The sequence below is a fragment of the Hippopotamus amphibius genome, chromosome 10 (genome assembly GCF_030028045.1).
Source record: "Hippopotamus amphibius kiboko isolate mHipAmp2 chromosome 10, mHipAmp2.hap2, whole genome shotgun sequence".
Classification (NCBI taxonomy): Eukaryota; Metazoa; Chordata; class Mammalia; order Artiodactyla; family Hippopotamidae; genus Hippopotamus; species Hippopotamus amphibius.
In genome coordinates this window covers 106134210-106161190 of record NC_080195.1, presented here as the reverse complement: position 1 = coordinate 106161190, position 26981 = coordinate 106134210, and the positions used below count along the sequence as shown (strand labels likewise).

General features: G+C 39.9%; 1 protein-coding gene across 5 annotated transcripts in view; it reads left to right on the top strand.

Moving 5' to 3' along the window:
- Positions 1 to 253: 253 nt before the first annotated feature.
- The window catches only part of TMEM50B (transmembrane protein 50B), a 36607-nt gene continuing 9879 nt past the window's right edge, over positions 254 to 26981 (top strand). For 2 of the 5 annotated variants that reach the window (XM_057696746.1, XM_057696750.1), the window contains exons 1-4: positions 254 to 390; positions 21580 to 21719; positions 23005 to 23117; positions 25130 to 25197. In XM_057696746.1, coding sequence (XP_057552729.1) covers positions 21621 to 21719; positions 23005 to 23117; positions 25130 to 25197 — 280 coding nt within the window. In that variant the 5' untranslated portion in view covers positions 254 to 390; positions 21580 to 21620. Of the gene's footprint in view, positions 391 to 563; positions 701 to 1729; positions 2047 to 10432; positions 10697 to 21579; positions 21720 to 23004; positions 23118 to 25129; positions 25198 to 26981 lie in introns of those variants that run through there. The other 3 variants (XM_057696747.1, XM_057696749.1, XM_057696748.1) reach the window with 3 other exon arrangements.

The following is a 26981-nucleotide window of genomic DNA, read 5'->3' as shown; positions in this document are numbered from 1 at the left end:
AAACGCATTGGTGCTGCCACCCACTAAACAACAGGAGTGGCCAGGTCTACGCATCCGCGAATCGTTAAGACTCGGAGCCTGACGGACAGGTCCCGTATGCCTGCAGAACCTCGGCGTCCTCGCCCCGCCTCCTAGCGCCCTCGCCCCGCCCCCAGGGCCCCGCCCCGCCCCAGCCAGCCACTTGCTGCGCGCGGATTGGCTGCTACGGTGCGCACGGCGCCGCGCCGCGCCGCGCCCCGCCCTGCCGGCGCCCTAGCCGTGCGCCCGCCGCTGTCTCCAGGCTCCCGGGGGCTGAGGCGGAGCTGAGGACGCCGGCTCGGCTGAGGCGTAGCCACCTCCTCCTCTGCGCGCGCGCGCGCCTGGGGTCGGCGTGGGCGTCGGGGAAGCCGGGTGAGTGCGGAAGGCCGGTTTCGGGGCGCACGAGGGGCTCGCGCCTGCCACCCCCACGTAGGAAGCCACGTCCGGCCCGGCCTGCGAGGTGCGGCGGCGCCCGGCCGGGCCTCTCCGGTGCGCGGCGCCGCAGGGCGGAGCGGGTCCGCGGGGCGTCCGGGCGGCCTGCGGGGCGGGGGCCTCCTCCGCTCCCGCCCGCGTCCCCTCGGGCGACCGTGGCCGGCGCTTGGCCGGGGCGGGCAGTACCGCCGCGGTATCTCGCCGTCGGATTGCTTTCCTGGGAGTCTGGGAAGATTTCCATCTTGAGCCGGTCAGCTTCCCGGGGCGACAGGCGGGGGGGTGGGGGCGACGCGCGGCCCGCCCCGGACGTCGGGGGGTCCCTCCCACTTGCCCTGAACCATTACCGGGAACGTTGTCCGAGTCTGGCCGACTTGTCCGACTGTCTCCTGGGAGGGTCAGGTGCAGAGGTGTGAGGTGGAAATGGAAGAGAATCAGCATTCTTTCGAGGATTAATCATAACGTGTTGAGTGTCCTTTTACATCAAGAGCAGCGGAGGGTGGCCCATGTAGCAGAGGTAGTGGTGCTGGGGAAGACCATTTTGATGTTTGACCAATAAACTGGCTTCCGAGTTAGTCACTCGGAAGGTGCTTACCTTGAAAGGTAAATACAGGAGCTTTTAAAGCCAAACGGTGCTGAGATCGACTGTGCTTGGTTCCTCCCGGCTGCGCGCGGGGGCGCGCGCGCGTGTGTGTGTTTTGTGTGTGTGTGTGTGTGTGTGTGTGTGTGTGTGTGTGTTGGGGAAGAAATCGAGCCTCCGACTGGAGTGAATGTGTAATCAACATTATGCCTCTCAAAGGCAGTGATTTCTCTTCGTACTGTCCCACCTCTTCTCGGAAACTCTTCACCTGCCTGCGCTATAACATATAAACCTCTTTTCACAGTTCTTAAGCCTCTTCCTCCCAGGCGTGTCACACTTCTTTTCCGTCACCTTCAGACATTTGTCTTTTCTTTAAAACATAGTTTTCAGACGTAGAATAAACAGAAGTTTTTACCGATAATAGTGTTGCAAGCCTCTTCGTCCTTAAAATGAAAATCATAAGTTATCTTGAATATAGACAGGACAGGAAAAGCTGGTTTAATGAGAGCAAGGGGAGGATGGCAGGGTTCGTCTTCCGGAGACACGCCTTCCCCACCCCCATCCCATTAGGATGGCGGTAGCCTTAACTGGCTGGTCATTTCTTTTCTTTCTTTTTCTTTTTGAGTAACTTTATTTATTTATTTATTTATTTATTTATTTATTTATTTATTGGCTGCGTTGGGTCGTCTTTCTTCTGCACAGGCTTTCACTAGTTACAGCGATGGGGGCTACTCTTCATTGCGGTGCTCAGGCTTCTCTTTGCAGTGGCTTCTCGTTGCAGAGCACAGGCTCTAGGCGCGTGGGCTTCAGTAATTGCGGTTTGTGGACCTAGTAGTTGTGGCTCTGGGGCTCTAGAGCGCAGGCACAGTAGTTGTGGCACACGGGGCTTAGTTGCTTCGCAGCATCTGGGATCTTCTGGAACCAGGGCTGGAACCCTGCGTCGGCAGGCAGATTCTTAACTACTGTGCCACCAGGGAAACCCTGGCTGGTCATGTGTGAATTCACTTCTGGAGTCCAAGGTAAAGAATTTATCTTATTATTTTATCCTTACCTTTTCCTTTTAAATGATTACGGTGATATATTAAGGTTGTAAACAGTTTTTGTAATGTTACAGAATAATATCAAGTAAAAAATTGAAACATCACAGAAGTATGTCAAGTAAAAAGTTAGAATTCCTTGTTTCTTTACTTTGCATCCTCAATCCCAGTCCCTAGGAGGGGATGGTACCATGATACTATTCGGCAACAGACAATGTAAGGACACATCTCCGTATCAGCGTGGACCTACCTCATTTTTAAAATGCTGTATAGTATGCCACTGTTTAGACATACTCTAATATATTTTATCGGTCCCTTAATGATGGGCATTTTGGTTGTTTCTGGGTTTTAGCCACTGAAAGACTTAATGCATGAAAATCTTTTGGGCATTGTAGGGTAAGTTTCAGGTAGATAGTTTAAACAGCTTACTGTATTTTAGAGTATAACTTTTGTGCTCTTTCAGCAGGAATCTTTTTGTAACGAAGGATTTTATACTTTGAAGACAGTAGCTAATTTGTTTGATTTAAATGCATTTCTTAGAATCTGTGAGTCTTTTTATATTTAGAGACCGGATCAAAAAATTCTTTTGAAGTTAAATAATGGCGAATTTATTAACCTTGTTACCACTTAGTGGTGTTGACTTTAAGGTTATTGTCTTTGCAGGTCAGGAAGAGAAAATGTGAACAGACATGTTGTGTAATACCCTCCTGTGGTGATCCCCTTGAATATCCAACAGTAACAGAAATTCCTGTTTTCTTTTTAAATAAATTTCTTTTGTTGTGAAATGTATCTCAGGTACCAAAACACATGTGCAGAACATATATAAATATATAATTTAAATAACACTATTGTAATGATCAACATTGTAGCTACAACCAAATTAAGAAATGAAATATTTACATCTTTCTTCCAGAGGTAACCTCTACACTGATTTTTAAAATTAATCTTTCTCTTGCTTTTGTTTTGTTTTGTTTTGTTTTTTTGGCCACGCCCTGTGGCCTGTGGGATCTTAGCTCCCCGAGCAGAGATCAAAACCCGGCCCTCAACAGTGAAAGTGCCAAGTCCTAACCACTGGACTGCCTGAGAATTCCAGTCTTTCTCTTGCTTATTAAAATAAGCTTTACACATAAATACAAAACTATACACATATACATATACGTACCTGTATATAAATATTTACACATAAATAGTATATTTAGTTTTGAGTGAATAGTGTTAAAAACAAAACTCTCATACAAATAGTATGTTTCAAAGTTTTATTTTACTGTTATTGAGAGTGCCACAAAGAACTGGTTTTAAGAGGATTTAAGAAATAGATATCTGTGTAGTCCATAGAGAAAAGAATGTCTCAATAAAATTGCTGAGTTAGATATAATTGGTTAATGTTCCAGAAGGCAGCAAAATCATAATACCTTTGTGATTAATCATGTATTTCTACCAGGCTGTAAAATCATAACACCTTGTTAATTTCTACAGTTACGCTCAAACCTTACAGGACTGTAAACCGTGTCTTTATTAACAGTGGATTGTTCATTAAATAAACTGATAACAAAGTTATTTCCCCCAGAGCACAACTGAGGTCCAAACAGGCTTATTAGAAAATACTAGCGCTTTTTCAGTTTGAGTTTAAAATTTTGTTTCATAATTGTAAGCACAAACCTGACTTGTTTAAGGAAGTCTTCGTTGGGTCTTCGTTGCTGCGCAAGGGCTTTCTCTAGTTGCAGTGAGCTGTGGCTTCTCTTGTTGCGGAGCATGGGCTCTTGGTGCACACGCAGGCTTCAGTAGTTGTGGTGCATGGGCTTAGTTCCTCCGTGGCATGTGGGATCTTCCCAGACCAGTGTTCGAACCCTTGTCCCCTGCGTTGGCAGGAGGATTCTTAACCACTGCGCCATCAGGAAAGTCCTGTTGTCGCTTTCACATGAAAGCTTCCAGGAAAGATGAGCAGGACAGAATGGCTTCAGCTTCCCTATTTCCCTGATAGGGGCCCTTTTTGAGGAGGTCAGTGGGCAGTGTTATAAGTGAATCTTGGGAAACTGGGTTCCCTACAGTCAGGGCATCTGGAGGGCTCTAGTGTGGACTGAATACTGGAAGGAGAGCAGAAATATGGTCAGAGGAAGTGGGCTGCTCGCCGTTGCTGTTACCAGGGTAGGTCACAGCAGAACCTTCTGTGAGAGAAGTGAATGTCCTTTGCTGGTGCAGGCTGCAGGGCTGGAAGGAGAGCAGGAATTGCATCAGCTTGCGATCAGGATCAAGCCAAGCCCAGCTGAGTACAGTTAGGAATCTGGGTCAGGTTCATGGGCATTCAGTCCTCAGGTTAAAAAGCTGGCATAGGGACTTCCCTGTCAGTCCAGTGATCAAGACTCCGAGCTTCCACTGCAAGGGGCATGGGTTTAATCCCTGGTTGGGAAACTAACATCCTGAATGCCATTGAAAAAAAAAAGCTGGCATAGTAGCTGGGACGTGTTACACTGCTTCAGTCTGGCCTGGTCGTCCGCCTCATATGCAGCACAGCTGGATTCTCTTTAGCTCTCCTGTGTGGGGATCTTTCCTGTATTCTCTCTTGTTGATTTACTCTCTCGGGTGGCAATCAAATTCCAGTAGCTTCTTTTTTTTTTTTAATTTTTATTTTATTTATTTGTTCTGTTGCACCGGGTCTTAGTTGTGGCTCGCCAGCTTCTTAGTTGTGGCATGTGAACTCTTAGTTTTGGCATTAATGTGGTATCTAATTACCTGACCAGGGATGCAACCCGGGCCCCCTGCATTGGGAGTGCAGTCTTAACTGCTGCACCACCAGGGTAGTCCCTCCAGTAGCTTCTTGACAAGAAGACCTTGCATGTCTGAATATGTTTTGATTATGTCCTCATACTTGATTGATATTTTGGCTGGTAATAGAATTTTAGTTGGAAATAATTTTCTTTCAGAATTTTGAAGTAATCGCCCCATTGTCATCTTGCTTCTCGTGTTGCTGCTGAGAATTCCAAACTATTATGATTCCTGGTCCTTTGTATGTGACCTGTTTTTGTTTTTAATTAATTTTTATTGGCATATAGTTGCTTTCCAATGTTATGTTAGTTTCTGCTGTTTTTTGTTTTTGTTTAAATTTCTACAGACTAATTTCTGCTTTGACTTCAGTGGTTGGAAATTTAAAATGGTCTGTTTTAGTGTGGGTCTGTTTTCATCCATTAGGTTGTGTATCTGATGGGATACACAAATCTGGAAATACAGTACTTTCTATTCTGGAGAAATTTTCCTGAATATTTTGTTATTTTTATGCCTGGTATTTTCTCTTTAGTGTCTCCTAAAACACCTCTTATTTAGATGTGAACCTTTTAAAGGTCTTCTAATTTTCTTACCTGTTTTCCTCTGTTTTCCATCTACTTATTGCTAGATTTTCTTTTTTGGGGGGAGGGAGGATGCGCACCATGTGGCTTGTGAGATCTTAGTTCCCCCACCAGGGATCGAATCCATGCGCTCAGCAGTGAAAGCTCGGAGTCTTAATAACTGGACCACCAGGGAATTTTCACTGCTAAATTTTCTTAACTTTTATTTCCCAACCTTTGTATTTGGCTTAAAAAATTCCACAGTTATGTTTTTAATTTTCAAGTGCTGTATTTTAGTCTCTGAATGTTTTCTTTAATTAATTAATTATTTATTTATATTTTTGGCTGCGTTGGGTCTTCGTTGCTGTGCATGGGCTTTCTCTGCGGTGAGTGGGGGCTACTCTTCGTTGCAGTGCACGGGATTCTCTTGTTGCGGAGCACGGGCTCTAGGCCCACGGGCTTCAGCAGTTGTGGCACACGATCTCAGTAGTTGTGGCTTGTGGGCTCTAGAGCGCAGGCTCAGTAGTTGTGGTGCACGGGCTTAGTTGCTTCTCAGCATGTGGGATCTTCTTGGACCAGGGATCGGACTTGTGTCCCCTGCATTGGCCACTGTGCCACCAGGGAAGTCCTCGAATGTTTCTTTTGACAGCATCCTATTCTTGCTTTAAAATGCAGTATGTTCTCAACTCTGAGGCTATGATTTTGTTTAAAGTTTTCTTTCTCTGCATAGCTTTCCAGATTCTTATCTGGAAGGAAAGGATCTGGCTGCCAGTCTCCTGCACCAGAACAGAGGAGCAGAGGTCCCTTCTGTCCAGTTTTCAGTATAATACGTACATCTTCCTTTGTGCCTGATAGCCCTTAGTTCAGAACACAAGACATAGGGGGAAAAAAACCTCAAATTTCTGCCAGGATGTGGAAGAAGTAGTTGCCAGTACTATGATGAGAAAAGGGACAGGTTCTGGAATCTGACTTTTCTTCCTGCTTCCCCCAAGCTGTCACTGTGTTAGTTCTCAGCTTTCCCCGCTACTGGCTTGGAAATTCGGCTGTCTTGGGTGTGCTAAGTCAGTTACCATGTCCATCTGCTTTTCAGCTTTCAAAATTTTATTGCTATTGTCTCATCTTCTGTTCTCCCTATCGTTAGGAGTTTATGACTTTTTAAAAACTCCTTTTATTGCATTTTTTGTGAAGTTTCAAGAGGGAACAAAATGAGATGCTTATGTACATCTGCCATCTTCACCCAGAGGTGGTAATAGTTTTTCCTTTTTTTGGTAATAGTTTTCTTGACCAAATAATAATGGCAGTACTGCCAGGAGCAGAGTGCCTTCTGTGAAAACAGTTGTATGTATGTGAACCATCTTCTTGGTAGGTGGTGGTTGATAGCATTGAGTGACACTGCTGGACACTGCTTTTCTTATTAATTCTCACTTACCGAGGGATGTGCTGTCGTATCCCCCAGTTTACACATCAGAAGACCATAGCTTAGGGATGTTTAAAGTTCAAACCATGCCTGTCATGCAGCGACTATTCCATTAAAAGTAGAATTGGTAAATGAACCTGGCCAAGTAGACACAGCTGGGAAGAGGCTTAATGTATTCGAGGGCCTAGGCCAGTGCTAACTCCAAAGCCTATACTTTTAGCTGCCTCTGTGGTGGCTGATGCTGGAAGAGGATAATTGGTACTTCACAGCGTCCACTTCCTTTGAGCCCTTTAGAAATGTTCTTACTCTAGGCCTTAGCTTTTCCAGTACTTCTTGCTAGGTGGGTTCCCTTTCACCTGCGTGGGTTCAAAGCTGTGACCCTGGAGCCAGTGTCTCTGAACTGGGGAGTAGGGCATTTTCTGAGCAATCCCAGAGGATGCAGAGATGCCTACACAGGGCTTCTGCTGGGAAACCTAGCTAAAGATGGCCTCAGAGAGTAAGTGAAGTTTTGCCACGGCGGGATCAGCTCTGGGATTGTGTAGCAGTCATCTTATTTAGGTTGGTAATTCATGATAGTATGCCTTTCTATTTTTTCAACTTTTTATTATAAAAAATTTTTAAACATACAGAAAAATTGAACAGTAGATTCAGCATTTTAACATTTTGCCATATTTGCTTTATTTTTTTCTTTGCTTAACCATTTGATCATATGTTGCTGACATTGACACCTCATCCCTAAATCTGTAAGCATGTGTCTCCTAAGAAGCTCATTCTCTTTACATAACCACAATTCTGTCACTATCTGGGAAAATAATTCTGTAATATTCTTTGTCTGACCTGTATTCAGATTTCCCCAATTGGCCCAGACTGCTAAAAATATATATTTTTGGAAACCAGAGTCAATAAAGGTTTACACATTTCACTTGCTTTGTTAATTATATGTTTTGACATAGGTGAAATTAATGATGAAATCTTTTGAACTTTCTAGTTCGTATTGCTCTTGGAGACTGCTTCATTATTAGAAAGATGATGGTTCTCAGAATCTGAACATTGGAAAGGACCCTTGATGTAATATGGTTCATTTATTTCTAGACTTGGCTGATGTGTGTCCTGAAGGTTAAATTGGGAATTTGTCTGTAGACCAAGAGATAAAAGTGGCATTCCAAGGAGAGAGATATGTAGAAACATATAAATAAATATATTAAAAATATATAGTAGTTTGCCTAACAGTAGGTATTCAATAAGTATTGGTTACCTTTTCCCTTTTATTTCTTTGTGGCTGGAGTAAAGAGTACATCAAGATAGTAGGGGATAAGAAGGCTATATTAGGGGGAGACTGTAAGTACTGTGTATCTTTTGGACTTTATCTCAGGCTGCTGGAAATTTTTGAATGAAAAGCATGATCCAGTCTGAGTTTTAGAAAATTCTGGCAGAATATGGACTTGAGGAAGCAGGGAGAATGGTTTTAAGAAATAATATGTTTGACTGTATTGTCATGGCAAGATTTATATCCCTCACTGAAATGTTGCTTCTTATTACCAGCGTCTGCAAATGATCAGTTTAAGTAAACCTAGGTATAAAGAAGACTTTCTGTGTGTGTGTGTGTGTGTGTGTGTGTGTGTGTGTGTGTGTGTGTGTGTGTGTGACAGGATAATGAGATGTATTTCAAAATTTGAAAGACAAAATTGTTAGATTGAGTCATTCAACAAGTATTTGAGTGCCTGCTATGTGCCAGGCACTGTGCTAAGCTCTGGGAGAACTACAGTGAGTAAAAATGGACACGGACTGTCCTCTGTGGAGCTTACTCTCTTCAGGGGGGCGGTAGGTATTCATCAGATAACAAGATGAATAATGAAATGCTAGCGGGATTAGATATGGCCGTGGAGTCAGGAGGCCATGGGAGGCATATCAGCTTATTTTATTTTATTTTATTTATTTTTTTGTTTTATTTTATATTTTTTGGTGGCCACGCTGTGTGGCATCCGGGATGTGGGATCTTAGTCCCCCCACCAGGGATAGAACCCACGCCCTCCGCGGTGGAAGCCTGGAGTCTTAACCACTGGACCGCCACGGAGGTCCCCATATCATCTTTCACTTGGATTATTTCAACAACCTTTTAACTGGTCTCTCTTCTTCCACTCTTACCTGTACAGTCTGTTCTCACAACAGCCTAAGGGATCCTTTTAAATCACTACTTTCCCTTTCCCCTACTTTCCCTTTGCACTCACTCTGCTGCAGCCACACCGGCTTCCTTGTTGCTCCGTGAATACCTGGTGCTGCCCTGGGACCTTTGCCCTGCTGTTGTTCTCTCTTTCAGATATCCACGTGGCTAACTCTCTCCCCTCCTTCAGGTGTCATCTTCTCAAGAGGGCCTACCTTGACCACCAGTTTGACATTCCCACTGGCTCCACTATCGCCTGTGCTCCCAATGCCCCTCCCTATTCTGCTTTGTTTTTTCCCTCATGGCATTTATCACTTGCTAACATATAATTTACTTTTTAAAATTATGTTTACTGTGTTGTCATCCCACCCCCCCACCCCCCTACCTTCGCCAAAGGTACACATAGCTAGTGCTTTTTAATGTTCATTGTTGTATCTTAAGTGTCCACAACAGTGCCTGGGATGTAGCAGGCACTCTGTAAATAAATGTTGAATCAATGAAAGGAAAGCTGATGTTGGAGTTGAGAAGTGACAACTAAGTGGACATCTGGCAGTGTGAGTAGGAGTTAACCAGGTGAGCTGGGGATGGAAAGGTATCAGATGGAGGGGGTGTTGCTTTATATGGGGTGGTTTAGCAAGTATAGAAGAGAAATGATCACTGGAGGAAAGAGGAGAAAATGTTACGAAAGCAGGTTGAGGCAAATAAGGGCTGGGCCGTTCTATAGAGTCTTTGTCTTTATCTTAAAACAAATGGGAAGGCAATCAAAGGTTTTAAGCAGGAGGGAGATGCAGCCTTTGTGCCTTTAAAAAAAATCATTCCAGCTGCAGTATGAAGAACATATTGATGGGGGCAGGAGTGGACGAGGCTGGATCAGTTGGGAGGCTATTGTGATGGGACAGGTGAGAGAGTGGTACTCAGGTGATGGTCGTGGAGGGGAGACGTGGAGAAGTTAGGCTTGAGAGAGATTGGATGTGAGAGGTAAGAAGAAGTAACAAGGATGACATCTGCATTTCTGGCTTATATAACTGGATGAATGGTGATTCATTAATTGTAGAGAATCCTGGAATGGGGTCAGATTTGGAGGAGGAGATCATGATTTGGGTTTGGACATGTTGATTTTGAGGTAACTTTGAGACAGCCAGGGGATGTCAAGCAGGTAGTTGAATGTATGGATATTTAAATCTGCAGATCAACTGCATAGAAAGGCAGTATAGGGGAGGATTCACCATTTTGAATAATTCATATTTTGAATAATTAAAAGTTGTTAAGGATATTATTGGGGCAAGTTATATAGTTATAGAACTGAAGTCTCTTTAAAAACCTCTGCTCCCTAAAAAAACCCACCACCCCCCCCAAAAAAATCCCAAAAAACCAGAAACCAAGCTTATGCTCCCTATTCTTCACTTCGGTTTTCAGATTTAAATCAGTACCAAAATTGGTGGTACTTACTAAATTTTATTCTTGTTATAGATGATTTACAAGTCAGAAGGCAAATAAGCATCCTGAGATTAAGTATGTGAAATGTCTTTTCCAAAAGTGCTTAGCCCTCTGAATACTTCATACTGTTGGGTTTTAAGACCTATAAAATATTCACACTGTGAGTGCCTAGAAACGAGGCTTATAGCAACCCAAGAAGAAAAGCTGTGTTCTCCAGACTTCTTTGTCAAGATTTGAATCAACAGTCATCACCACTGTCATTGTAGACCTCACTGGACTGCTTTCTTCTGTTTCCAGGTGATCACAGTGTTCTTCTAAACTGGGACTCTTTCTCTTCCATCTCGTTCTTGCTCTCTGCACCACAGGCAGTAGAATAGTAACTTTCTCCTCAAGAAACCAGAAATGAGAGAAATGCTGTGAAGCTGTCTGGCAGCAGTACAGTGTGAATGGTCCTGAGCACGGGTTTGGAATCAGACCTGAACTTCAGTGGCTTTCCGTCTTGCTAGCTATGTGACCTTGGCCCAGTTATTCTCTAAACCTTTTTAGTAATATGAGATAATAATAGTAACTGCTTTAGAGTGTTTGTGAGGATTCAGTGGAATAGTCTATGAAAAGAGTGTTTCTGAGGATGGAGTGGAATTGCCTGTAACCTACAAGCGCCCTATAACTAATAGCTACTGCTACTAGCACTAGCAGTGGTAGCAGGGAAGATGTAGATTTTATTTTTATTTAATTTGAGTCAACTGTTTTGCTCTGGCTATGTAGACCTAATATCTTGCACCATATTTAAACTTAATTTCCTCTTTTTTTCTGTAACAGATTTAAAAAAAAAATTTTTTTTTTTTTGGCTGCTCCATGCAGCATACAGGATCTTAGTTCCCCAACCAGGAATCAAACCTGCGCCCCCTACATTGGAATCTAGGAGTCTTAACCACTGGACCTCCAGGGGAGTCCCTCCCCCAGATTTTTTTTTTTTAATATTTATTTATTTGGCTACTCCAAGTCTTAGTTGTGGCACGCAGAATCTTTAGTCGCTGCATGCGGGATCTAGTTCCCTGACCAGGGATGGAACCGGCCCCCCCACCCCCACCCCCTGCATTGGGAGGAAGGAGTTTTAACCACTGGACCACTAGGGAAGTCCCTCCCCCAGATTTTTTAATAATACAAATTGTAATTTTTTTTTTTTGACGGCGTTGGGTCTTTCATTGCTGCACTTGGGCTTTCTTTTAGTTGTGGTGATCAGGGGTTACTTTTCATTGCAGTGGCTTCTCTTGTTGCAGAGCATGGGCTCTAGGTGCCTGGGCTTCAGTAGTTGTGGCATGCGGATTCAGTAGTTGTGGCTCTCGGGCTCTAGAGCGCACATGCCGCAGTTGTGGCATGTGGGCTTAGTGGCTCCGCGGCATGTGGGATCTTCCTGGACCAGGGGTCGAACCCATGTCCCTTGCATTGGCATGCAGATTCTTAACCACTGAGCCACCAGGGGAGTCCCACAAATTGCAATTTAATTTTAAAAAGTGTTAATTGATTTCTCTGCCAGTTTGTAAATCCCGCGATGATGAGGGCCAAGTTTTATTCATCTTTAGTTTTCCCACAGTGGCTTGCTTGTAGGACATGTTCTGTAAATATTCCATACATGCTCTAGAAGAGTTTTGTGCTGATTAAATACCATTGTATATGTAAGTCTGCTGTAATGCCTGGCACACAGGAATGCAGGGAAGAAAGGAAGTGAGTCAGAGATGAACACTGAATCAGTCCTCAGCCCTTTTCCATATTTTCTCCTTGAGATACCCTAGCTGCCCCTGTGACTTCAGTAACCACTTAGTTACTACCAACCCCAATCTGTATTTCTGCCTTAAACCACTCTTTGTGGTTTCTCTGCGTCTCTCTTATGTACATCTGCACCTGCATGTCCTTCAGTCATATCAAACACATTCTGCGCAAACTCTCCTCTCCCTTTCTCCCTTCCCTATTTTGGTTAATGGTGTCTTGCCTGCCGTAGGGCACCCGGACAGTCATTCTTAGCTCTCCCCTGCTTGTTAATAATACCACATTAATATTTCTCAAATAAAAACTTTTTCATTAGCCTGTACGAGTATGGCCTCAGTTTACATCCTTACTCTCTTCCTGTCTAGAAGGTGTCTTTAACGTTTTCTTTCAGTCCCTCCTCCATACTGCTGCCACCAGAATTATCTTTCTAAATCATAGAGTTGATATTGTCACTTCCCTACTTACAAGCCTCTGGTAGTTTCCTAGTGCTTAGAGCAGGGGCCTGCAGACTGTGAGTTGTGGGCCAAGTCTGCTGCCTGTTTTGTAAATTTAAGTTTTATTGAAATACAACCATGCTTATTTGTTCGCATATTTTGTCTATGGCTGTTTTTATGTTATAGTAGCAGAGTTGAGTGGTTGTGACAGAGATCATTTGGCCTTCAAAACTAAAAATGTATACTGTCTGGTTCTTTCCAGAAGTTTGCAGGTCCTTTGGCTTAGAAGATAGAGGTCAGTCTGTGTAGGCTGAAAAATTCTTCATGCTCTTGTCCCAAACAAGTTAATCACCACCACTCTTTGAAATACCTTGAACTCTATCCTGTTCTCTTGTGGGCCTACATAATTTTGCATATTTTATTCCTTCTTTTGCATCTGTCAAATTCCTATTCTTGCTTCAAAACCCAGCCAAGTTTATTCTTCCTTTATCAAGCTTTCCTCAACTCCTCCTGGCAAGTAGTGGCCTATAACACTCTTTTCATATTTCTTTTGTAGCACATAGTGTTTGTATATTATAGCACATTTTATAATACAGGTATTTATTCTTCTGACAATGTCCCTAACTAGACTATTCTCTACATTGATTGTCTGAATCATTTTTGCATACACAGTGCCTAACATTAGTAGCATTTAACAACTAGTGAAGAGACGGATGAACAAGCAGATGGTAATATGAAAGTTTGGTCAAAGGAAAAAAATTTTGACTTAGATATGTTATTTGGGACTTTGATGTATATTGAAATTACTCAGACCATGTTTATATGTTAAAGTGTGTAGTTGTTTTCTCCTCTTGCTTTTTGCAGGTATCCTTTGGTTTCCTAAACTGAGTGAAAATGAAATTGAGTCATTTAAAACACCCTCTAGAAAGGACTCATTTGCTTTTATAAAGAGTTGCCTCTCTTAATAGTAGGAATAATTGCTGTCTAATATGTTATAATGTATTATAAGACTTGTGGGTCCATTAGTTCAGTTCAATAATATTTTTTAAAAATTGGTACCTGGGTCTGTTTTGTGGGAGAACATACCAATAATTTCCTTGACCTCAAGAAAATTTTTTAAGCTTATTGAAAATTAGTTACAGGCATAGTACATTATATAAGAGGTTTCTCAACAGGCAAGAATCAACAATTCATTGTATTAATTACAATAACTTTTAAAATCACTTTGCATTAAAAATAAATGTAATTCATGCTCAGTGCAGCAAACTTTGAAAATAGACAAAAAGCAAAATAAGCACACCATCCTATCACCCATATATATAATAATATTATGAAAATACTGGTGTTTGTCCATCCAGTATTTTATGCATGTATGTGTTTATATATGTATACTATTAATTCTTTTTTCTAAAAAGGAAATAATGCTATAGATACAGGTTTTTTGTTTTTGTTTTTGTCTGCGTTGGGTGTTCATTGCTGCTGCACATGGGCTTTCTCTAGTTGTGGCAAGTGGGGGCTACTCTTCATTGCTGTGGCTTCTCTTGTTGCAGGGCCTGGGCTCTAGGTGTGCTGGCTTCAGTAGTTGCAGTACGTGGGCTAAGTAGTTATGGCTCATAGGCTCTAGAGCGCAAGCTCAGCAGATGTGGCACACTGGCTTAGCTGCTCCAAGGCATGTGGGATCTTCCCAGATCAAGGATCCAACCCATGTCCCCTGCATGTGGCAGGCAGATTCTTAACCACTGCGCCACCAAGGAAGTCCCTATAAGATACAGTTTTAATAACCTTTTTTTCACTTAGTATTAGTCATTACCATTTACTCATGCCATTAAATGTTTTTCAAAAATAGGTTTTTTAAAAAATATATAGTAGTTATATTTATTTCCATTCACTATATATTGTCAGAATATAGTCCTGTTGTATATATCTCCAAAATAGATCCCACTCTATTTTTCATGACAAAAATAGATTAAAAAAACATTTTTTTTTTCTTGGCTCGTGACATGTGGGATCTTAGTTCCTCAACCAGGGATTGAACTTGTGCCCCCTGCATTGGAAGTGCAGTCTTAACCACCAGACCGCCAGGGAAGTCCCTCAAAAATAGATTTTAAAATGTCTGCATTAAGTAAACTATTTTACTTAAACATTTATTCTATTATTGAACATATAGATTTTCTCTAAATAGTCTTTGCCTTCATTAAGTCTCCAGAGGCCTATTATCTTATGTTAAATATTGTATACTTATCTCCACTTTAAGCCAAGAAATCAGTGTTAGTGTTGTTGATTGCCGTTAAATCAAGACTGTCATGATAGAATATGCTTATTTTTTGGTAAATAGCCATATTAAACCCATATGAAAGTCAGTCTTCTCAGTTCACAGTGTTGGTTCTTATTATACTAGCCCTCACTTTCCTCTCCTAAACGTTTACCATAGTGACTGTTTATCTTGGTGCCTTTGCTCCTCTTATCCTAATGTTCTTCACTTGGTTTCCCGTTGCACTTTGTGACACCCCAAATCCGTCATGAAGTCCACATTAATCTGCAAGGTGATCTGATACTTACCTGTCTTTCTCTATATTCATTGCAGGCCACTTCCTCCCCTAACTTAGTACATGCTGATTCTCTTTGGTACCAGCTAATTCTTCCTTGCTAGTTTCAAAGGGGATCAGAGGCTTTTGTATGTAATTTCCCTTCTCTGCTCTACCTCTTTTACTTCTCCTTAATCTCATTAACTTTACTCAGCTTTGAAGTTTCAGTGTTTTAAAATTTTAGCAAATGTTACCTCTTTAGAGAGGCATTCCCTGACCATTCTAAAATAGGTATCCCCTTTATTTTGTATTAGTATTCTGTGCATTTCCTTCATAGTAACTGTTTGTATTATTTTGATGTTTCTCTGCCACACTCCAACCCCTGACCCTCCCATTTAAGCCCCAGAAAGGAGAAGACCATGACATTTCATAAGTCAGCATGTGGAAATAGCCCTCTGTATCCTTGGATTCCACATCCACGAATTCAAACAACCAGGGATCAAAAGTACTCAGGAAAAAAAAATTCCAGAATGTTCCAAAAAGCAAAACTTTAATTTGCTGAGTGCTGGCAGCTATTTACATGGCATTTACATTGTATTTATAACTATTTACATAGTATTTACATTGTATTAAGTATTATAAGTAATCTAGAGATGATATTAAAGTATATAAAGGAGGTTATATGCAAATAGTATGCCATTTTATATAAGGGGCTTAAGCATCCACAGATTTTGGTATCTGAGGGGGGTCCTGGAACCAATCCCCTGTAGATACTGAGGGATAACTGTATGTTTTCTGCTTATAGAACTATTTATAAATAGGTTAATATGTGCAAAATGAATTTTATAATAGGAAATATGACTTTTGTTTTAACCTTCAGACATTGTCTTAAATTCATGGTGACCTTCCCTAAACTTGTTTTTAACCAGTAAACATTTAATCTTTGATAACAGTTCATCTGTATGTCTGCAGACTATCTTGAGAAAATGTGCCCATAATGTGTACAGAGTAAGGCTTTAGTGCAGCTAAAGCATATCTAAACGATAACATTTTAAAACCTTTTTGTGGGTAAAATTTACATACTGTAAAATACATAGATCTAAAGTGTACACTTCAGCAACTTTTGATAAATAAAGGTAACTCATAATCACTATCCTAACCAAGATATAGAACACTTCTATCACCCCCAGAAAGTTCCCTCATAGTCAGTCCTCAGCCCCTATTGGCAACCACTGTTCTGATTTCTGGGACCATTGATTAGTTTTGCCTCTTCTTAAGCTTCATTTAAATGGCATCATATAGTATGTACTCCTTTGTGTCTCCCTTCTTTCACATAAATCAGATTTTTGAGATTTTTTTCCTACGTGGTTATATGTATTCATCCTTTTTTGGTGCTGAATAGTATTCTGCTGTATGAATCCATCGTAATTTGTATCCATTCTTCTGCTGATGAACATGTCAGTTGTTTCAGTTTGGGACTAATATGAATAAACCTGCTATAAACTTTCTTGTAAAAGTCTTTCTGTGTGTGTGGACATATGTTTTTACTTCCCTTGGTAAATACTTAGGAATGGAATTGCTGGGTTATAGGGAGGTTTATTTTTAACTTTGTAAGAAACTGCAACCAGAAATGTATGAGATTTCCAGTTGTTCTACTACCAACAGTCAATCTTTTTAATTTTAGCTATTCCAGTGGGTGTGATGCTATTTCTTTAATTCACATTTCCCTGATGACTAATGATGTTGAATGCCTTTTTTAGATGCTTTTTGGTCTCATTATCTTTTTAAGTCCTTTGCCCATTTTAAGTCTGCCTATATTTTACTGTTTTATTAATCTTTGAGTTCTTTCTATATTGTAGATACAAATCCTTTGTCAGGTATTTGTTTTGCAAATATTGTCTCCCTGTCTGTGTTTCCAGTGTTTGGACCTTCTGTAGTGTATTCATTGTACTTCTTTTCAGATTAATGGTTGGACCCATTACTTTAAATTTAGAGGTATTTCACCTAAATCCATATTTAAACATATTATTTGAAAATGTAACTGACATACTATTTAGAAATAAGTTTATCTTTGTGGACATCCTATACAATGTTATAATTTTTGCTTTCAATAGTTGTCTTTTAAATAAAGAGAAGGAAATAGAAAAGTCTTTTATATTTACCCACATATTGATTGTTTCTGGTAATCTTCATTCCTTCCTATAGATCTGAGATTAATCTGGTGTCATTTCCCTTTAGCCTGAAGAATTTCCTTTAGCATTATTTAATGCAGATTTGGTGATGAATTATCTTAGTTTTTGTTTACCTGAAAATATTTTTATTTTATCCTCATTTAAAAAAAAGCTTTATTGAGATACAATAAAGATATGATAACATTCACCTGATTTAAGTAATTTTTAGTAGGTTTATAGAGTTGTACAGTAATTGCCACAGTGTCATTTTAGAACCTTGTGTATACTAGCACTCACTCCCTATTACATTCCCCTCCCCCTTGCCCATCACTAGGCAATAGCTAATTTACTTTCTGTCTATAGATTTGCCTCATCTGGACATTTTATATAAATGGAATATACAATATGTGGTTGTCTTTCACTTAGCATCATGTTTATGAGGTTCATCTGTGTTGTATCATGTAGCAGTATTTCTTTCTTATTGCTGAATTTGTATTCCATTGTATGGTATCCCACATTTTATTCATTCATTCATTAATTGACGTATGCTGGATTGCTGCACTCCTTGGTTATTATGAGTAGTGCTGCTGTGAACATTTGTGTACAAGTTTTTGTGTAGACATATGTTTTCATTTCTCTTGGGTGGACAGATGGGGTAGAACTGCTATCTCCCTCACTTTTGAAGAATATTTTTACTGGATGTAGAATTTGAGACTGATTTTGGGTTGTGCCATGTGGCTTGTGAGATTTTCGTTCTCTGACCAGGGATTGAACCCAGGCCTTCGGCAGTGAGAGCACAGAGTCCTGACCATTGGACCGCCAGGAAATTCCCATGATTGCTTTCTTAAAAGCACGTCCAAAAATGTCCTTCCAACATTCCTCATGGTGCAGTGGTTAAGGATCCACCTGCCAATGCAGAGGACATGGGTTCGATCCCTGGTCCAGGAAGATCCCACATGCCACGGAGCAACTAAGCCCATGTGCTTAGAGTCTGTGCTTTGCAACAAGAGAAACCACTGCAATTAGAAGCCCATGCACTGCAATGAAGAGTAGCCCCCACTTGCTGCAACTAGAGAAAGCCTGCATGCAACAGTGAAGACCCACTGCAGCCAGTAAATAAATAAATACATAAATAAATTTATTTTAAAAAATGTCCTTCCATTTTCTTCTGGCCTCAAGTGTTTTTGATGAGAAGTCAGCCATCATACATATTGTGCTACTACTGCTGTATGTAATGTGTTGATTTTTCCCCCCCCCGCTAAAGTTGCTTTGTTTCTTTTTATCTCTGGTTTTCAGCAGTTTGATTATGATGTTTTCCTTGTGTTCATCCTCCTTAGAGTTTGCTGAGCTTCCTGGATTTGGAAATTATTATTTTTCACCAAATTTGGGAAATTATCAGCCATTATTTCTTCAAATTTTTTCTCATTCTGCCTTTTATTTTTCTGGGGCCCAATTAAACATATGTTAGACCAGTTATTAGTGTTCCTCAGTTTCCTGAGGCTTTATTCATTTTTTCCCCCTAATTAAAAAAAAGCAAAAAACAAAAAGCCTGTTCTCTAGATTGGATAATTTCTTTTGATCTTTCTTCAGGCTTGCTGTACTTTTCTTCTTGTGTCACTTATCTCCTACTAAGCCCATCTAGTTAATTTTAAATTTCAAATATAATTTTCAGTCCTAAAATTTATATTTAAAAGTTTCTCTTTCTTGGGACTTCCCTGGTGGTGCACTGGTTAAGAATCTGCCTGCCAATACAGAGGACACAGGTTTGAACCCAAGTCTGGGAAGATCCCACATGCCACAGAGCAGCTAAGCTGGTGCGCCACAAGTACTGAGCCTGCAAGCCACAACTACTGAGCCAGTGTGCTGCAACTACTGAAGCCCACGTGCCTAGAGCCCATGCTCTGCAACAAGAGAAGCCACTGCAATGAGAAGGCTGCGCACCACAACAAAGACCCAACGCAGTCAAAAAAATACAAAAGTTTCTCTACTGATGTTATCCACCAGCTCAGTTATTTTGACCATGTTCCTTTGTCTTTGAATGTGTTTACACTGGCTGCTTCAAAGTCATTGTCTATTAATTTTCAATATCTGAGTCACTTGGGGATCTGTTTCTATTGACTGCCTTTTTTTCCCTCCATGAAGATAAATTATGTTTTTTTCTGCTTCTGTAAATGTCTAGTATTTTTTTTTTTTTAACTGTACAGTTGACGCTTGAACAACACGGGGTTAGGGGTGCTAATCTTCTGTGCAGTCAAAAATTCATGTTTAACTGTACATTGGCCCTCCACATCTGCAGTTCTGCATTTGTGGGTTCAGCCAGCTATGGATCGTGTAGTAGTGTAGTACGTAATTAGTGAAAAAAATCCACATGTAAGTGGATCTGCAGAGTTCAAACCTGTGTTGTTCAGGGGTCAACTGTATATTGATATTGGACTTTGTGGATGATACAGTATAGACACTCTGGATTCAGTTATCTTCATCTGAAGAGTGTTACTTTTGTTCTAACAGGCAATTAAAATATTGGCTGATCACCCTGAAATTGTGGAGATTTGGTTTTATACTTTGTTGGATTATGTCTGGAAATACCAAGGTGCTTACTAATCTCTGACTTGGTGGAACTCAAATTTCAAAATGTCTTGCAGGGGACAGCAACTGAAATTAGTTTAGTTCTTTTAGACTTCTAGCTGTTTTTTTCTGCTGAGGTCCTTGGAATCTCCTCCATGCATGTGTTGTTCAGGAGCTAGGTATTTAAGAGAGTTTATATTACAATGTTTGGGGCTCCCTCCTGTGAGTTCCCCCTTTCCAAGATTTCCCCTTCAATTTCCAGCTGTTCTTGTCATCCTGAACTTCATCCTCTGATACCTCAAGCCCAAAAGACTGACTTTGCTCCAGTTTCAGCTGTTCTGCACCACAGGGACTTACTTAGCTGGTATTGGGAGCTTAGGGGGTTCTTCAAGGGGAAAAGCTGTGTAAAAGTGGATCTTACTCATTGTGTTTTCTTTCAAGGGTCAAATTCCCTCTAGTTTCTGCCTGCTTTTCAGCACTTTTCAGTGCTTTCAAATAGCTTTCTTTCTGCTTTTCTTTCTGGAACTTAAGGTGTTCCTGAATCATCACATCTGAACATACTCTATTTGTTTTGAAAATTCCCACAGCATGCTGTAGCCTTATAGTTCTTTTTTTAAAAAAAACTAATTTATTGGCTACGTTGGGTCTTTGTTGCTATGTGTGGGCTTTCTCTCATTGCAGCGAGCGGGGGCTACTCTTCGTAGCAGTGTGCAGGCTTCTCAGTACAGTGGCTTCTTTTGTTGTGGAGCACAGGCTCTAGCCTCATGAGCCTCAGTAGTTGTGGCATGCAGGCTCAGTAGTTGTGGCACACCAGGCTTAGTTGCTCCGTGGCATGTGGGATCTTCCCAGACCAGGGCTCGAATCCGAGTGTCCTGCATGGGCAGGTGGATTCTTAACTTCTGTGTCACCAAGGAAGTCCCCTTACAGTCCTTTATGCATGTGACTTTTCTCCTTCCAGTTATCTATTGCTGCATTACAGATAACTCTATAACTTAGTAGTTTAAAACAGCCGTTTTATTGTGGTTTCTATGGGTCAGGGATTTGGAAAGGGCACAGCCAGGATGACATGTGTCCTCTCCATATATCTGGGGCCTCATCAGGGAAGGCTTAAAGTCGGGGGGTGGGTAATGCTAATAACTGGAACAGCAATCACCTAGAAGTGTTTACTTACACATCTGGCAATTGAAGGCTAGCTGTTGGCTGGGCCTCCACCTGGAGCTGTGGGCCAGAACACCTATACGTGGTCTCCTCACAGCGCTGTGGCCTGGATTTTTTTACAAAGCAACTCAGGACTCTAGTATTAGTGTTCCAGAGAACCAGCTGCAAGCTGCATTGCCTTTTACGATCTAGTCTGAGGAGTTGTATGGCAGAAGTTACATATTATCACTCTTTACTTTATTGGTCAAGCAGCCTTTGTTGTTGGCCTAAAGTCAAAGGTAGGGACATAGAGCCACCTCTTAATGGGTGAAGTGTCAGAGACTTTGCAGACATGTTTTAAAACCACTATGCTCATTAAACAAATAGTAAGCTCCCTCTTGTGTCCTAGCACAGTCTTAACATACATTGCAATAGATACTCATTGCAGTTTTGAATTTTTCTTAAGTATAGTAGATTTAGACCTGAAATAAATTTGTTTAAAGCTTTAAGAAAGAAGTTAGATATTTCACTTCTTAAAAACATTTCCTTAAATTGATTTTTTAAAATCTTTTTATTTGTAGAATATAATATTTAATGAAAAATTCATGCTTAAGTGGTGAAAATGGCAGGCTTCCTAGATAATTTCCGTTGGCCTGAATGTGAATGCATTGACTGGAGTGAGAGAAGAAATGCAGTGGCTTCTGTGGTAGCAGGTATACTGGTAAGTGAAAAAGCCTGGTTGATGATATTTATCCCTCACTTTTTGCCCTGAAAATTGACCTTGATTCCTTTGAACCGTGAATAACTGTGATGATACAATTTTTGTAGGCAGTAGTATTTTTAAGCTAATTATGTAATATGTATAATTCCTTTAAGATCCTCAAAGGCTCAGAATTTAATGTAACTAATATTACTGTTGTGACTCATTGAAATTCATGATGTGTAGACAGCAGTAACAACCTTAGGCCACATTAGAACTGACGCCCTGCAGCGCTCTAGGGAAGGGTTGCCATCTGCATTCCCCAGCTGCATCACAGGCAGGAAGTGAGAGGAAGAACTATTGCTTAATTTTCTTTTCAATGCAAAAACTTTTTATTGAAAATATCAAGCATATAAACAAAAATAGAATGGTATAAAGAGTCCCTTCTCACTCCTGTAGCTATCCTTGAGCTTCAAAAAAAATCAAATCATGACCAATCTTGCTTTAGCATTCCATCAAGCACTCCCTGCTCCCAATGCATTTTTTGAAGCAAAGTTCAGTATCTGTTCCATTTAATTTAAATTCATCTTTTCCAGCGTACAGTTCTACACTTGAAGTCCAATAGAAAAAAAGAAGTGGAGCAGAAACTAAAGATAATTGTGAAGCAATATACGTGCAGAATTCTTTTAGGTGTTTCTAAGTTTTTCCTAGTCTCTGTGGTCATCTCACCTGCACTTAATTTGTCTATGAAATTCAGCTTAGTTTACATAGAAATATTACATTTTGCAAACTTCTGTTTAGTCAGGTTTACAGTATTTAATCAAATTACATAAACAAAATTATAGCAAGCTTAGGTATTTTTTGGAGACATGTCGGCTCATTTTGTGGAAGCAAAAGTGCTTGGGCACGTTAAAAAGGAATGTTCACCTTTTTAATGTGAATGAAAGTGAAACACAGGTAATCAGGGAACTGGTTAATTGGAGGTTGGTTAAGAGAGCTTTGGTTGTGTATAATTTTATAAAGAAGCACATAATTCATTCCTAGATAATAAATTTTTCATCTTGTATTAAGAGCAATACTTTAAAATCTTATACAGATTTGATCAGTTAGATTCACCTCATATGCTATAAAGAATAATAAGTAAACAAGGGATTCTTATTTTTTATATTTCAACATCTAAAACTCAAAGTAGACATATTTTATGTTTCAAGCATATGGTCCATAGGAAACGTGGAATATTAAGGAACAGGTATCATGCTAAGCCAGAGTATTAGTGTTATTTTCATGACGAGGGTTCTCTCTCAAGTTTTTTACAGGTTGGTGGATAATGATTGACGCAGCCGTGGTGTATCCTAAGCCAGAACAGCTGAACCATGCCTTTCACACGTGTGGTGTATTTTCCACATTGGCTTTCTTCATGTAAGTATGAAGGTAATTCTCAATTCTCTAAAAACATTTTTTCCTCAAAGTTTAATGCTATCTGGAATAACTTCTTAATTTAATTGGTTGATTCTTCTTTAACATGATAAGTATATGTGTGTATACCTATATTCCCATTTTATTAAGATTTTTAAAATCAAGAATGAGTGTTGAATTTTGGGGGGGAAGGATAAATTGGGAGATTGGGACTGACATATATATACTACTATATAAAATAGATGACTAGTAAGGATCTACTGTATAGCAGAGGAAACTCTACGAATACTCCGTAATGGCCTATATGGGAAAAGAATCAAAAAAAAAAAAAAAGAATGGATACATGTGTAACAGATTTATTTTGCTGTACACCTGAAACTATCACAACATTGTAAATCAACTATACTTCAATAAAAATTTTTTAAAAAGTGTTGAATTTAGTCAGATAATCTTATCCTCTGTAGAGATTATCATGTGATTTTTGTCCTTATATTTGTTAAACTGACAAATTACTATGTTTTATAGGTCTTATTTGTTTGATTTTAATACCTCTGAATATCTTGTCATCATTGATATCTTATAATTCATACTATTTTTTCTTTCTTGGCACTATAAAAAAATAACAGTGCGTCTTAAAAATCATCTTCATCTTAGGTTTAACAAAGTATGTTTCATTTCTAGATTTTTTAGTAGGAAGTCATTCTTGAGTATTCTAATGCATTCAACTTTTTAAAGTTGTTTTTAATTAATTTTTTATTGGAATATAGTTGCTTTACAATATTTTGTTTATACTGTATAGCAAAGTGAATCAGCTATACATATACATATATCCCCTCTTTTTTCAATTTCCTTCTCATTTAGGTCACCACAGAGCACTGATTATCTAATACATTCAACGTTTACCCTGGAGTATTTTTTTTAAGTGTGTTACTTGACTGTACTTGCCAGTATTGGAGGGAGGGCAGGATTGGCCTTAAATGAGATTGATCTATGGCTTTCCTTTTTTCTTAAATCATTTGTAGGTTTAGCCATTATCTCACTTCATAAAAGAGGTTGGAAGCTTTTCATGGATGTCTTTTAATAATTAAAAAATAACGTTAAACATTAAGGTTACATAACATACTGTCAGGAGCTTTAAAAAGGTAAATTGTAGAAGATGGTACTACTTATATTCATTCAGGATGCTAAGAAAAGACAGTTCCTGCTGCAAATGTACCTGCTCTAACAAAAGTGGAAAGAGAAACTGAGTAAAGTGGGCCTATTTATTATACATAGACCAAAGGTTCTCTGAATTTGAGAAATGGATGAGGGAAAATCACTTGACTTTTAATACAAGGAGAAACTTTTGAACTCTTGATTATAATGAGAACCTTAAAATGGGGTAACTCACAGTGGGTCATTCATGTATAAATGTAAAATAGACAAAGAACTCAGAAAATTGCCCTCTTTCATAATCTCTGGAGACAAGTGATAGTAATCCCTTAAAATTAAGTCTATTTTTTGGGTGTACTTTAGGAAAATATGACTAGCATAGGACTTCCCTGGTGGCGCAGTGGTTAAGAATCCCCCTGCCAATGCAGGGGACACAAGTTCAATCCCTGGCCCAGGAAGATACCACATGCCACCAAACAACTAAACCTGTGTGCCACAACTACTGAGCCCGCGTGCTGCAACTACTGAAGCCGGCATGCCTAGAGCCCATGCTCCAAAACAAGAGAAGCCACTGCAGTGAGAAGCCCTTGCACCACAACGAAGGGTAGCCCCTTGCTCTCAGCAACTAGAGAAAGCCTGAGCACAGCAATGAAGACCCAGTGCAGCCAAAAAATAAATAAATTTATAAAAAAAAGAAAAAGACTAGCATACTTCTGTCCACTAAGATATTTAAGTTAAAAGATATGCTTAGTTATTCAGATACTGGCTTTAGTTAGGAAATGTTTCCCTTCTGAATGATATGTAAATATCTGTGAATATTTTGGTGGCATGAAAGCTTATTAGATGATTTTGTATTGTTCTAGGATAAATGCTGTGTCCAATGCTCAGGTGAGAGGTGACAGCTATGAAAGCGGCTGTTTAGGAAGAACAGGTAAAAGCACTTCTGAGTGGTTAATGTATGCTGGCAAAAGAGGGATTTATCAGCAGGAAAAACAAAGCCTCTAGTGAGTCTTTATTTAGGGATGGTTAATGATTATGTAGGATTTTTTGAAATTTACTTTAAAAAGAAGTTTTTATGTTATTTAAATCTTTAAGAAAATTAAAGTTACTGCCAGAAGTTACTGGGTTTTGTCATGTTATATTGCCCATAGTATATAGATAAAATGTTCCTGTGCAAAATCAGTGGATCTTGATTCCAGGTTACTCTTGCTTTGCTAATGATGGATTTACTCTTATCCCAAATGTTGACCGATAATATTACTTACAGGATGGCTGACCGTGATTGCTAAACAGCAAAGTATGGACACATTAAGAGATCAAACCTAGGATTGCAGTGTTTTCACATTCATTTCTGATCATCTGAGTAACCACCCATAGGCTACAACAAAAGTATTTAGAAGAAACATGCTGTTTCTCTACATATACATTTTTTTGTTTGAATTTTTTTGATTTGTCATCCAATAGTATTTTTCTTTTGTTCAGATTATAACACATTCTGTTAAAATCCAGGGGTTGTTTTCAGTGGAATTTCTGTGCTGTATATAAAAAGCACAGGGCTAGACGTCCTATTTCCAGGACTAGGAAGGTGACTTGTGGTTACGACCAGGAATTTGGAGTAAGTGGGAGAGGAATTTTGAAGGATGATTAAGAATAATAGCAAGTACTTGTAGAATACTTAGTGTTTACCAGAGACTGTCCTGAATTCTTTATACATATAAACTCAATTAATTGTTACAGTAGTCCTGTGAGGTACGTGCTCTTGTCCTCAGTTTTAGATGAAGGAACTAGGGCACAGAGAGCTTAAGTTATGTGTCCAGAGTCACAAAGCAAATAAGTCGTGGGGCCAGGATTTGCACATTGGCAGTCTGGTTCCAGAGCCCATGCTTTTAGCCACCATGCTATGTTTGTATCCAATCAAGAACCATTTAGTCTCTTTGTCTGTAGTACCATGCATATATATATGTGTGTATATATATTTTTGTCAGTATAGTTGAGGATAATTTATATGAAATATAAAATAAAATTCAATTTAAAGTGTAGTTTGATGAGTTTTGACAAATGGATACAGCTGTGTAACTACCTCTACAATCATGATATACAGACTATTTCCATTATTCCAGACAGTTTCCTCATATTTCTTTGTAGTTAATCCCCTTTCCCCCACCTCCTGGCCACCACTGGTCTGCTTTCTGTCCCTGTAGTTTTGCCTTTTCTAGAATCTCATATAAATGGAATCATAAAGTAAGTATCATAAGACTTTAAACCAAACGTTGCTGAAGAGCTTAGCTTTTTTAAAACAATTTTTTGTAAGAACACTTAACATGAGGTCTCCTCTCAACACAGTTCTAAGTGCACAACACAGTATTGCTAACTGTAGGCACGGTGCTGTGCAGCAGCTCTCTAGAGCTTATTAATCTCTTGTAGCTGAAACCTTACACCCGATGACCGGCAACTCCCACTCCCCCGTCCCCTAGCCTATGGCAACCACTGTTGTACTGTTTCTATGAGTTTGACTCTCTTAGATACCTCACATAAAGGAAATGGGCCTTAAAAAAGAAGGAAATCCTGCCATGTGTGACAGCGGGTGAACCTGGAGGGCATTATGCTGAGTGAAATAAGCCAGTTACGGGGGCGGGGGGGGGGGGACAAATTAGCTTTCTTTTGTACCTGATGCTTTAAATGCTGGTGCAGATTTTATAATTTCACTTTCATCAG